The following is a 13419-nucleotide window of genomic DNA, read 5'->3' on the forward strand; positions in this document are numbered from 1 at the left end:
CATTGTTAGACCTCCCAACGATTGCCATAAGTAATGGCATGGCTCACCCCTGAACCTGAGCTGTCCCTGCTTTGCTGGGACACGTCCTGGGCAAATCGAATGAAACCCATTTGTATTGGAAATCGTCATAAAAGCAGGCTGGCAGCCAGCTCGCAACCGAACTGAGATCCTGCATATTCACCTGCTCCTTTTTGGCACCCTTGCTTCGCTGTTTGTGTGTAAAATTGAATTTAAATTGCATGTCCAAAGTTCCACTTCCGTTTCCGCTCCCCTTTGCACTGGAGCATTGAATTTCAATTGATTGGAAACGCTCCGGCCACGACTCCACCCTGATAATGCCAGCAACTATTTTGATAACGCACAAAATAAAAGGGGAAAAGAACTGAGGAGACAAGAGTTTAAATTCGAGCCCGACGTCTCAGTTAAGCGGATTTTGTTAAGTCTTTTTCCATCTCCTTTTCGGTCTATTTTTGCGGCTAAAAAAAATTATTTAAATTATGCTAAGAACTTGAAAGCGGGAATAGGGAATTTGGGCAAGTTTATGTTTCATTTCGTAGAAAATACTTCTATGGAATTACTGAAAAACTCGATACATGGCCGAAAACACCTGGTGTCAACGGTGGCAGAGGCAAAAACGTTTTTCATTTCCGGTCTAGACACAAAATACAAATTCCACTGGCTTATTTAAATGCAATTTGTGATTGCTCTGCTGAGCGGCCAGTCGACAAAATTAATTTGATGGCTTTTAATAGACTGATTTTCCAGCAGCAGCACATTTTATCTGCAGCTGTCAGGCACGGCAAACATCAAGAGTTTTGGAATTCTTTTAAGCGCTTTTAACATGCCACATTACTTGATGGGCACTGGTTTGCATGGCCGATATCGGATGGCCATTTAATTTCAATTCCAATCGTGCTGTTGAATTAATTTACAGTCTCCAAATGCGAATGAAAACCACTTCATCTGAATGGAAATTCGATTCGAATGAGAGCAGGCATTTTTAGTTTTACACATTTTGCATGATTGAATCATATACTCGAATGCTACCGAACAGTATACAATTTGTACATTGTTTTCAAGCAAGAAATGTATCGATGCATACGGAATTTAAGTAGAAATACAAATAATTGGTACTATTCAAGTATGAACTGCATGCTTGATTGCAAATCGGTCTAATACTTTAATAATGAAAACATCAGTTTAATCGTAATCTGTTGAATATATGTTCATGATAAATTTATAAAAATATATTATAAAAATATATTCAACCCATGGATGAGTGGCACTTGAGAAATGCATCCAGTTGTTGTAATAGATGGTCAATGGCAAAAGTTTACATCCTAGAGTGTATTTATTTTTTTATATTTTCAAACATTATTTAATAATTTAAATAGCAGATGCTGTTTTGAGCTTTTCAATCCAAAAGAGCAGTAAAATGTGAACTAGTCACGTATTGATTTGCCACCTCGAATGGAATTGCATATCCTGGGATCCTGCGAGTTTCCAAATTTATATGGCACACTCGACGCCTTTCGTAAATAATTCAAATTCACAGGTGAACGCGTTTTTTTGACATCTCGCGAAATGAGGAAAATATGCTGCTGCAACGGCAGCCACGTGTAAAATGTGTAAATGCAATTTGGCAACGTTGAAGGCGCTGATGTCATAGCAAATTGAATCAAAATTCAATTTGACAGCGCGTATGCTCTCCCCGTTTTTTTATTTTTTATTTTCACATCGCAACGAAGTTTGGCACCCTCCTTAGTCAAGTTAGTCAATTAAAAATGAAAGAAGGGAAGCTGAATAACGCAATTCACACTTGCACTTGCACAAATGCCAGCAAATGTCGGCAAAAGTTTTTCAATTTCGGCGAACGGAGTGCGAAAGTCAAATATCTGAGTGGTGTAAATGATATATATTTCCACATCCTTGCAGTTACATTGTACCGCTCTGGGGGAAAGCGCTCTATTTGCACAGATCTCCCGCCAGGACGAGGGTGGAAAATCCTACTGCATTTTTCAGTTAGATTCGACAAAGTCTAAACTTTTGGCTGTCCCACTATAAAATACCGAACAGCATCCAGGGCAACAAAAGTATGTATAAATATTGAAAGAAGTCGTAAAGAAAATGGCAAGTAGCAGTTGCAGTAGCGGTTTCCATTCGAGGAGCAACTTTTGTTGCGTTTCCACAGCCGAGGGGCAAAGTTTTCAGCTTGTTTGCAACTTGTTTCGCCAGAGCAGAAAGCAAACTGTGCTGCTTGTCATCAAATATGAGGCAGCAGTATGAATATCCTTGTACAAGTTTCGGGTATTGCAGTTCCGAATGCTGGAATTCAGCTGATAAACCAATGCCTTTATGGCATCGCAGACACAAGACCCAAGAGTTTCGGCATCTTGTTGGCCCAAAGAGCCTGTAATACAATGCCAGCCAGATACCACAAACCATTCCGCCCAAGTACAATACCCACGTTCCTTGCTACATTTTGTTTAAGCCCGGTCAGCGGAATTTCAGTTCCAATCAGAGCCTGCGGCAACGTCAACATTCGGGTTAACTAGGCCACCAAAGGTTAAACTACCGACATATCCACAAAACAAACATCGCAAGTGACTTCCCGACATATCTATCATGATATACCCTGACTTCTGAACAACAGTTGCAGTGGGAGTAACTTTGATTGAACATGACTTTATGACTTTATGAGAGACATGATATTTAGTTGAAATTGGTGCTTATATTTTCAGATTTAATACAACTGCAACCTCTGACCTCATTCGATTATATATATTTCAAAGGCATTTTTTTTACTTTAAGTAAAAGCCATTAAATAATAAAATGTTTTCCTTTGACCATATACGAGCAAAGAAAAACTAATCACCAAAATCAAAGTAACTTTCTGCCTTCCTACAATAACAAGTCAATAACATTTCAGCCGAATGCCATAATTGAGTTCAAAGTCGATAGAAATGGAAAAAGTACATTTACAAAGTTCAAGGCAATTCAAAACAGTTTCATATCGAACTTGACTTCATCATTTTCCTCGACGAAACACCGACTTCGCATCGAAACAAATCCATGCAGCAATCACGGCAGTTTAAAGCCCGTTGGACTGGCCAACTGCCATACGCAAATGACTGCGAGTGCCAGCGACCACAGGCCACTCATTAAGTGGCCAAAGCATTTGGGCCCGTCCGGATGGCTTTTAGCCAGAATGCCTGGCCGAACCGGCCATTCGCAATTGAGCAATCTAAGCTGACCGGCGATTACAAGGAGCGACGACTGCATTTTGCCCACCCGACCGACCAATGCAGCTGTCCACTTCCGCAGCGATAAAGCCAACACTTCCGTTTCGGGCCGAGCTGATACACACACTCATACAAAAGAGGAATGCGACAGGACACAAGTGGTGTGGACAGGAGTGACCCTTGACCCTCGACTGGGCCGCAATTTCACTGCCAATTTGCTGCATTAATCGCTCGACAAGCTGAACAAAGAGCAAGCAAACATTTGCCAGCCAATTTGCTACGAGCCCAAACTTCCAATTTCAATTTATCTCCCCCCAGTCAGCGGAAAAGAGAAACAATTCATTATTGCCGCACACATTTGCATACCAAATGAGTACAGCAACATAAACAAAAGAAAAGCAAAGAAAGTGAAAAAAGCAAGAATGTAAGGCTCCAAATTCTCAAACGGATTTGGCCAATTTTCCACACGTTAGCCTAATGCTTGTGGTCCAAGTAAGCTTTAATGTTTGGCCCAGAGAAACGCGCTCACAGAGCAGAGCAACGACTGATGGAAACTGAGAAACCGGAAATGACGCGCTGGGCGGGGAAAATGGCTGACCCGACCGGAAATTGCTTTCGCCGACTCCTCGCCGCTCTTTCGCCTCCCAAGAGTGCTTTTGCATTTCGGCGGAGAGCGGCATCCAAACGTCAACAAGTTCATAACCAAAACTGAAAGGGCGAAACTTTTGCACTCAGACAAATTGCATAAGGATCCTTATTTTTCAATTGATTTTGAAGACCAGAAAAAAATGGATTCAGGATTGAGAAGAGGGGTTAATATATGTAATTGGTTATTATAACGACTACTATTATTTTTTTACATGTTTTTATACCATGGAATCTATGTGACATTTTGCTTATAGGAAAAGTTATGTTATTATTATACTTTAAAATATTTTCCAGTGCAGGGGAACCACTCCACCCACTCATTTCAACCATAGTTGCAGCCCATTTCAAGAGCTCTTTTCGCGCGCCTCTCCAGCCATAAACATTTACATTTTACAAGTCTTTTTTCTTGTTTTGACAGATACAGAGCGAGAAAAGGGGGGTGTGGTTGGCATGCAGCGGACCGAGGGGTTAGAGGTCACCCCCCCCCCCCACATCCGCTTTCATGCCAGTCACGTGCTCCCCTTTGCTTTTTTATTTTTATTTGTTTTCTCGCTTTGCTTCAAAATGCTAAAATGTTGACTGCAATTACAAGGCGAGACCCCAGCGTATCTTTGGCCCCACTTTCCCGTGGCGAATGTCTTCGTTTGAGCCAGTCTTCTTCGCTGGCAGTCATAAATTTTCACTGGCTTTTCAGTGGGATACCCCAACATGGCGTGGGCTGCGGGTTATGGGAAAAGTCTGAACAATGGGGCGCCAATTTCTGTCGGGAGTAAATCTAAATGAAATCATTTCATTCCTTGTTTCTCATAAATTCCCAAATCAAATGCGAAATTAAGGGAGGCCAAGGACAATAAAGTTTGATCCTGTTCATGGGGTTTGTCCTTCGAGAGATTTGAATTGAGCCACCACGTCAAGTGTAGATCTAGGAAATTTACTTTAATTTGAAAAGAGCTTTAATCAAGTTTCACTGAAATTGCTGCTGTATTTTTTACATGTTCGTTCACACTTAACGCATACCCTCTCCCTTTTTTTGGCCTCATCTTCCCTTTTGAATTTTGAGTACTTGATAGCAATTTGTTGTCGAGCATTTTAATTGCTCGCGTGTTGTTTCGCTTGGCTTTTCCCTTTGAATGCTCCAACCTCGTGCAGCACCACCGCAGACGGTGGTTCCCCCCATCCCAGCCACTTCTGTGTAAATTCCATTCATACATGTGCGCTATATAGCGCATATAGCATATATAGCACATATAACGTATACGCAGCGTTTATGGTACAGTCAGGTGGCGGTTCCTGTTTCAGGCTGGCTTTTTCCGTGTTAATTTACTTTTCAGCTTGTGGCCATCGGAAAAGGCAGCAGGAACAGCAGCCGAGCAGCTCAATTAACACAAAAAGGAAACCGAAACAGAGAATGAGAGAGTCCTGCAGCATCCGGTAATGAAAGGAGCTCCACCACACAGCAACAAACAAATTGCAAAATGAGGCTCTTTCTCTGCAGAAACGAAATGTGAGTTAAACAAATAGAAAGCGCCCTCAAATCCAAGGAAAAGGACTTTCAATGCATGTGACACACGATCACTGTAATGGAAACCACAAACATGTCAGAAATATATTAAAAATATTTGATTTGCTCCTAGTAATTACTTCTTTAGGGCCAATATGGCATCTTTAACCTGTGTGCGTGATTCGCCATCCAAATTGGCTGAAGGAGACATGGAATTCAGGCCAGACGACGTCTGTGTCTGGCTCCCTTTGCTCGACATCTCCTGACCCACTGTCCGAGGACCTCTTTTATTCTAAATCTATTACACACACTAAGGTGTGTACACACACTAAGGTTTATAGAAATCCACACTACAACCAACCACTTTAACCCCTGCTCCACATCAAATGGCAGAGTTTAAACCTCATCGCTGGCGCATAAATTTCAACCAGTTTAGTGCTCCACCAGCGTCACTCCCTCGTCATCAGGATGCGTTGCTGTCCATTCGAGCATGTTTAATAAGCGTCGCCATTTTTCATGCGCAGTCAGCGGAGGAGCAGCTCGCCTCCACCACTTTGGCCCCATCTCCGACTCCGCGATGTAACATGCAGATGGATGGGTTGGCTGGGGCAACCATGAGAACTATGAGTGCCACTTGCTCTTAGCAAGCTTGCTCTTAGCAAGCCAGTTGCAAAATATTTGAACAGCACGACGAGCGTTCAGCGAAAAAATGGCAACCACACACCGCTGAAATTGTGGAAAACGGATGTCGAAGTATGTCATACAGGGTGTACTTAATGTGCAAGTGAAAGAAATATATGAAAAGAAACCAAAATATATATGGATTATACATATAAATATAATCTTCAACTGAGAATTGAGATAATTGGTTATAAGACTGCCATTTTATCTATAGGGATCATAAAATACCCGAAACATCCACTTCAATTTCCCACATCTGCGATGCGAATTAATGGCGGGGCGACAAATGCTAGGCTACCAGCGAAACCCAATAAAGATATGAATCTCTGGCGAATCTTTCCCCCAGGAGCACAGCGACTCAGCTCAATTTATATTGCATTTATCATCCATTTGCCTTGGGTGTATGCGCCCCAGACTAAACGTGAATTATGATGATGCTGCATAAGAGCGACATAGCGATTCATAGTAGAATAACATTTTTTTTTCGCCGAGGATTGTGCTGTTCTGGCCATTTTGTTGATGTCTGACTGGTTTTTTTCCTGCTGCTTCTGTTTTTTTTATTCCTATGCATATACTATATACCAGGAGCGGAAAATTTGTCAACTCAGTGAATCGTAAATGTTATATGGAGCGAGACGGGTACGTGGCTGTGGAAAGAGACAAGAGCACTGAGTAAACAAATGAAAATACTGTTTGCATTGAAATTTCGTTCGTTTGGTTTTCAATTAGGCGAATGCGCCCACCACTGCGTATGAGCAATGTTTGGCAATAATTTGCGGCTTAGACAAGGAAAAAGAAGGGAAGCCACAAGAGCAAACAAACTGGGAACCGCACTCCCACTGGCTGCCTGGCAGCAGTTTAGTTTAAGGTTGACAAATGGCCTCGGCCAGGACACGACGAAGACATGGCAGTACATCTGTAGCCATTAGACACGTATAGCCGGAAGACACCAGGATCCAGGGTGAGCTGAGCCAGGGGGCGTGGTCCTCACGTCCTGCCGCCGGGCATGTCCCTCCATCAGGTGTGCAGGTGAGTGTGCGTGTAATAAATTTCACCTGCACACAAGTTGAGCAACAAGAGGAGCAGCAACAAAATCGAGAAAATGAAGCTCGCTTATTTAGTGCCTTTGTCTAGTGTTGCCGAAAGTTTATTTAGCCTTTTAGTGCACTAGCAAAAATGAATAACTAAAGTCAGGAGCGAGTGGCTTTTTATGACTTCATAAAATACAAAGTTTTGAGAAGGCACAGGAAATAACTATAATCCTTTTTGTATTTAGGCTCTAGTTAAGTTGGCCATACAATTTAAGACCAAATTATTACAGAACTTGATATCTGACTTTTTTCTCTCGGTGCATCTTCATTCTTTCAGTTTCTTTATATGCACTTCTTACGTGTGAATTTCGTTTAATTTATTTATGCTCAAGAAAGAATTATTCTCGGCACCAGATACATGAAATTAGATTCACTGCCGGCTAAATATATAAATTCTTTTTGCCTTTAATGTCTTCTGTTCCTGCTGCACTTTCGCAATCATTTACTTAATTATTTAAAATGCTCCATGCAATTTGTGCCAGGCTCTCCCCCATCCATTCCCCCTCAAGCCAAATGCAATTTGTTTATGGCAAAGTAAAGTAAAGGCAGCAGGAGTCCCGGAGCCTGGGGATGCGGCTTTTGTGAGTGCGAAAGCAGGGCGAACAGGACGAACAGGACGTCCAGGATACGCAGCGAATTTTGCTGAAATTACTTTGAAGCGGCGAAAATGGTAGGAAGTGCTGAGCAAGCCAGCCAGCCAGCCAGCCAGTCAGCTAGCCAGGATCTCAGATGAGTCACCTTGCAGCTTTAACCCCTTGCTGACTACTTCCTTCCATATTTCCGCAGCTCCAGCAAATTGCCATGCAAATTGCGGGAATAAATGAGGCTGATGTTGATGCTGATGCAGATGCATTTGATGATGTGGATTAGCTTTGCAAATGCAGCTTAATATTTTTCTTTAGCTGATGCAGAAAAATATCGTTAGCTTCAGGGCCAGAAAAGTATGGAGTTTCAGTCTTTAAACTGTCAAGAGTAAAGTAAATACGATTTCACAGACGATACGTAAATCGAATCATCTATTGTTAAAAGCAAGAAATTGAATATATGTACATGTCATTTACATAAAACAAAATCCCCTGTGTTTCTGCTGTTTTGCTTAATAGCTCGACTAGTAAAAAATCGTTATTGCAGAAATTAAACTCTCGCCTCTAAGCAAAATTCCACAAAATTCCAAGTGATTACTAACTAAACAACTTTACTAAGCCGGCCAAATGGTCCGAATGTATACAACAATTGAAACAACAACACACTGCAGCTTGTGCAAACTTAATCTTTAAACGTAAAGTTATCAAATATATGAAAATACATTTGGCTTCTCTGATTATTTATGCCCAACATTCAGCTTTGGGTTAAGCTGCCAGCCAGCAGCTCGCTTCTAACACTTGCAAAATATTGCGTCTGCCTGTGCGTCATTTTTCAATTTTCCCCGCTGGTGCACCTGGCAAAAAGGAAAAGCCGAGAAAAACTGTGCGAGAAAACGTAGGAAAATATCCTAATAAGAAAGCTAACATATGCAGCTGTGTACGTACGTGTGTATGTGTGAGTGGGGGCGCAATCAATAGGATGAGGAGCGGGAAAACCACAAGGAAATCCTTCTGCGGCTTAGAGGAATTTTCCCATACCAATTTTATGTCTGCTGCCGGCGAATAAAATCACAATTTTATCTGAGGCATATCGCATAATAATCGTAGCAAAGCCAAAGTTTGAAATATGTGAATCGCCTAACAAAGCCCAAAAAGTTCATCTCCTTTCATATTTAATGGTAATTGGTATCAGTTGAAAATTCGCAGTCGAGTTTGTACAACTGCTATTTGGTTTTTCTATTCGCTTTAACCAAACAATATTTTTAACACCTTTCTGGGCTTTAGAACAAATTTCGCTGATCCGAAAAGTTAACATGCAAACAGGCATAATCCCCTGTTGGCCAACTATTCCATTTGTGTAATACCGCATTAATTGTATTTGAAGTTAGCATAGCTTTCTGGCTTAAGAGAGAAACTTCTGCTTTTACACTTTAAAAACTATCATTTGTAACTTCTATAATACAAAACTGGACTTACCTCGATACAAAACTGGCAGCCGCACTGCTGAAGCGCCATGGCCTCGCCCACGTCTTCCACATCAATGAGGCACAGCTTGCAGGTGAAGCGCTGGAAAGCGGTGGTGGGCGTGGCCGGGGTGCCCACTGAGGGCGTGACATCGGCGGAGGCCAGCATCTCTCGTCGCTTTAGGGCAATCCCGTCCCGAACGCAGCATGCCTGCGCCGCTTGATTCGCACTGGCCATGGAGAGCAGGGAGCTTACGGTCAGTGGATATGCATGATTGGTACCGAAGGGTCCCAATTCGCCGCTCCCAGGTGTCTCAATGGGCGTGGTGGCGGGGGTCGACGAGCACTGCTGCGGTTCCTGATTCAGATTATTGCCGGAACTGGAGTGCAGTGTGGCCGTGGTCACATTGGACGGCGGACTGGGACTGGTCGAGTTGGCAGTTGCTCCACCGCTCAGTCTGATCTGGGCATTCACGTTGATATGCGGCTCCTGCACGCGCCGTTGATCGTCCTCCCATCCAGCTTCTAGATGATTGAGGGCCGAAGTTGGCCGCGGCGCAAATCCATTCGACAGGGAGTAACGCGATCCGGAGGCAGCCAGGGATAACAGACTAGAGCAGCGCGAACAGGTACCCACGCCGTTGATGCTGTTCACACTGTTCCGCAGGCGATTCAGTGGTCGGATCTGCTCAACGCCACCAGAGCTGAAGATCCCGCTGCCATGGACCGCCAAGGAGTTTCCCTGACTTCGACTCTGGCTCAAGCCGTGGACGTGGACATGCGATTGCGATTGACGGGTGAGTGCTAGGACCGTTTCGCACTTTCGCAGTCCCGTGTACTGGACAATCGACTGGGACTTCTCCTGGTGCAAGCTGCTGGCGCTACCCTCGCGTCGCATGATGTGCCATATCTTCTGCTGGACCACATTCAAGGAGCTGCTCGAACCGCTGATGCTCAGGCTGCCACGACCATGGCCGTTGGCTAGCTGTCGGCCAGAAGGATCTCGCAGCACGACATCCTGCTCGGATGGAGTGCGGGTGATCCGAATTTCTGGGGAGGCAGGACGTTCCCGATCTGGTACTGCCCCGCCCCCACCAGCATTGCCACCACCTCCGCCGCGACTGCTACTCGCCTTGAGTCCCACCAGCGATTTGAGAAAGTTCTCAATGCGACGCTTTCGTGGCAATTGCCCACCACCAGATAGTCCCAATGAGCTCTCCAGATCTCCTCCTCCGTTCGCTGCCAGTACTCTGCCGTTTCCAGATCCTCCGCCGCCGCCTCCACCGAATCCACCTCCTGACCCCGCTCCGCCAGCGTCACCATTCGCCGAGGAAATGATGATCTTGCTGCGCGTCTGCGTGTCCAGCAGCGCAACCGTCTCGGCGTCGGCGGAATCGTGGGAGCGATCTTGGCGGGGCGTGGCATGCAGGGCGGTGGATGCCTTTTGGCTGGCGGACCGCTGGTGCTGCTTTGTGTTGGCCAGATTGTGGATTGGCGAAGAGTCCTGCGAATGAATTTAATGGATAAGTTGGTGGATTTAAAACACTAAACTTTGATTTTTATGAACTGAAACCAATTTAAAGGTAACGAATAAAACAAAGAATGCACCCACCCGCGAGTCCTGCTCCAGCTCCTCCTCGAGCGCACTGTAGACGGGCGCGTACCAGGAGTAGGAGAGCTGCTTGCGGGCAGACGGAGCTCCCGCTCCCGCTCCACCGGCAACAACGACGTTCGCCGTGGGTGGTGCCGTGTGGCCCGCTCCGTGATGCTGATGCTGCTGCTTGAGCGGCACTAGTTTGGCTGCTCCACCGGGAGCTCCTGCCCCTCCTGCTGATGGAGCGGTGGTCACCAGATTGTTGTTGTAGCTAAGAGGTAGACTGCGCCTCTGGTGCTGTCCTCTAGTGGGTGGCAGGTGCTTGGTCGGCTTCCTGCCCACTCCGTACAAACTACTGTGGTGCGGGCGCCGTTGCTGCTGCTGGTGCTGATGATTATTGTGCTGATGATGATGTTCCCTGGTTCCCTGATTAAGTTCCTTCTTGGTGAAGATCAGCGAGGCACTGTTCTTGTTCAGCCTTATGGAGCGCTGCTTATCCACCACCGTGGCCTCGATGTGGGTGAGCAGGGGCACAGTCTCCGACAAGGGCAGCAAATGCTGCGAGGTGGCCGACTCCGAGGGGAAATTGATCACAAAGTTCTCGGCGGCGTCATCAAAGATACTGGCCCTGGCAGCACTAACGCAATCCTCGCTGGACGAGGGACTGCTGAGGGAACTTCTCTTGGATCGGTTTTGATTGTGGCTCTGGTGCTTGAGGTCCTTGGCGTGCTGCTGGTAGCTGCTGTAGCTGATCTTGTTCTCCACCAGCAGTTCCAGCGGTGGCAGTTTGGCGTTATGGTTGTGTGGACTCCGATCCTGGTGAATATCCGAAGGATTGGAGGGCGTGGCATGCAAGTGCAGCTGTTGCACCGGATGCACTTCAGTCGGCTGCAAACCCGTCGACGCTTGCATCGATGGCATCGTCATTGGTGGCCGCATTCTGGCCAAGATTGCGCTCGATCAGGGGGCTTCTGGCAATTGATGTGCTCAGCTTAACCGTGGCTGGCGACGGCAGCGTTATGTTGACGAAGGCCTATTAAAAATGAATTAAGTCTGTAAGTATTGGTGCTTTGGTAGTTAAAATACTATATTAAACTAGAATAAGTAAAAAGAAATTGCTAATAACTTATGTATTCTAGTAGCTCTTTAAGCGATTCTGACAAGTTATGCCTAGCATTAAATTGGAACTTTCGCCACAAAGTTACATTTATATGAAACCAATATACCCTTTTGCCAAGATGTAGCCCCCACAAAAAGCGGTAGCTACCTCTACGAATTTCATCCGATTGCCAGCAGCTGCAACCGCATTTGCATTTTCCGATTTATTGGATTTATAGCAATTGGCCGAAAGGGAATCGAATCGGGGCTTTGTATTCCGATTAGAATTGGGCATTGTGCGGAGCTTTCCCTTCGGATTTAATTTGCCCGAATATGAATTTTCCTTTTTGGCAGCTGGCATAGAATTAGGGGGAAACCAGGTAATCGATGGATCACAATTAACGTGACGCCTGAATTGAATCTCCTGCTAATGCGAATGAATATAATTTGATTGTGAGTCGCATAACCGCATTAAGTGGCTTTCAATGTAGCTTGCCTCCAATCGGGCGAATGATTTGATTGAGCTTTCGCATCCATCACGGTGGGAAAAACTCCTGGGGCCTATTGCTATTTGCCACGGTATCCATGTGGCCAGCGCCGCTAATCCAGCCAATTTAATGCCAATTAATTGGCAGAAACTCTACAGCAGAAATTTGCATTGCGATGCAACAAACAAGGAAACCAATTTCAATTCGCAAACTCCTCCCTAGGCAAACGGAGTAAAACCGAAAACGAAGCGGGCAGCAGCGGAGGGAAAAGTCTCTGGAGGATCTGCCTCTCCATTTGCATCCAGTCAATTAAGTTTAATTCCCCTTTGAGCCCGAATCAGGTGGCGCTGCCAGTGCGCCTAAAAATATTCCCCAAGGCCTGCAAATTGATAAATAATAAATCGAAAAATACCATTTTCGGTAATTGAAATAAATGTGATTATGCTTTTTCGCTTTAAATGGCAAAGAATGCCTTTTAGATTTTTAAATTTAAATTGTGACAAAAGCATATATACATACACTGCCTTTTTCCACAGGCGAATAAATACTACGATTTAATCATTTCTTTCGTTTTGGTCACACTGGTTTCTTCCTGTTAAGTCGCCTCCGGCTTGGCCACACTTTTTCGCTGAACTCGGTGGCAACCTGCAGGAATTTTCCATTAATTTCGACTTAATTACGGTGGCAGCAGAAACAGAAGCCGCAGCTGGCTCAAGCTGCACATGCCACTCCGCCATTCGAGGTATGTGGCTATATTAATTTTTGGCATGCCTGCGCCTAGCCACTCCCCCTGCCGCCGCCTTTTGGCCCACATCCTCCCGCATCAGCGCAACGCAACGAAGTATGCAACGAAAAAATGCGAATTACGCATAATTGTGGGGCGCAACAGAGAAGCTGTCTTACACTGAGAAAAAAGTTGCTAAAGAGATGAAGTGCAGTTTGGAATCAAGGGACAAATTAAGAACCAATGATAAACAATTCAATTGAAATATAAATTTAACATATTTTGTATTAGTATAACATATAAAT

The 13419-nt window shown here is 44.8% G+C and overlaps 1 protein-coding gene across 3 annotated transcripts in view; it reads right to left on the reverse strand.

Annotated features, from left to right (window-relative positions):
• LOC117135421 overlaps positions 1-13419 on the reverse strand; it is a 60299-nt gene that overhangs the window by 5526 nt on the left and 41354 nt on the right. For all 3 annotated transcript variants that reach the window (XM_033295576.1, XM_033295575.1, XM_033295574.1), the window contains 2 exons: positions 10823-11837; positions 9224-10714 (listed from right to left, as the gene is read on the reverse strand). In XM_033295576.1, the coding sequence (XP_033151467.1) occupies positions 9224-10714; positions 10823-11743 (2412 nt within the window). In that variant the 5' untranslated portion in view covers positions 11744-11837. The remainder of the gene's footprint in view (positions 1-9223; positions 10715-10822; positions 11838-13419) is intronic.

This window comes from Drosophila mauritiana, chromosome 2R (assembly GCF_004382145.1).
Source record: "Drosophila mauritiana strain mau12 chromosome 2R, ASM438214v1, whole genome shotgun sequence".
Taxonomy (NCBI): Eukaryota; Metazoa; Arthropoda; class Insecta; order Diptera; family Drosophilidae; genus Drosophila; species Drosophila mauritiana.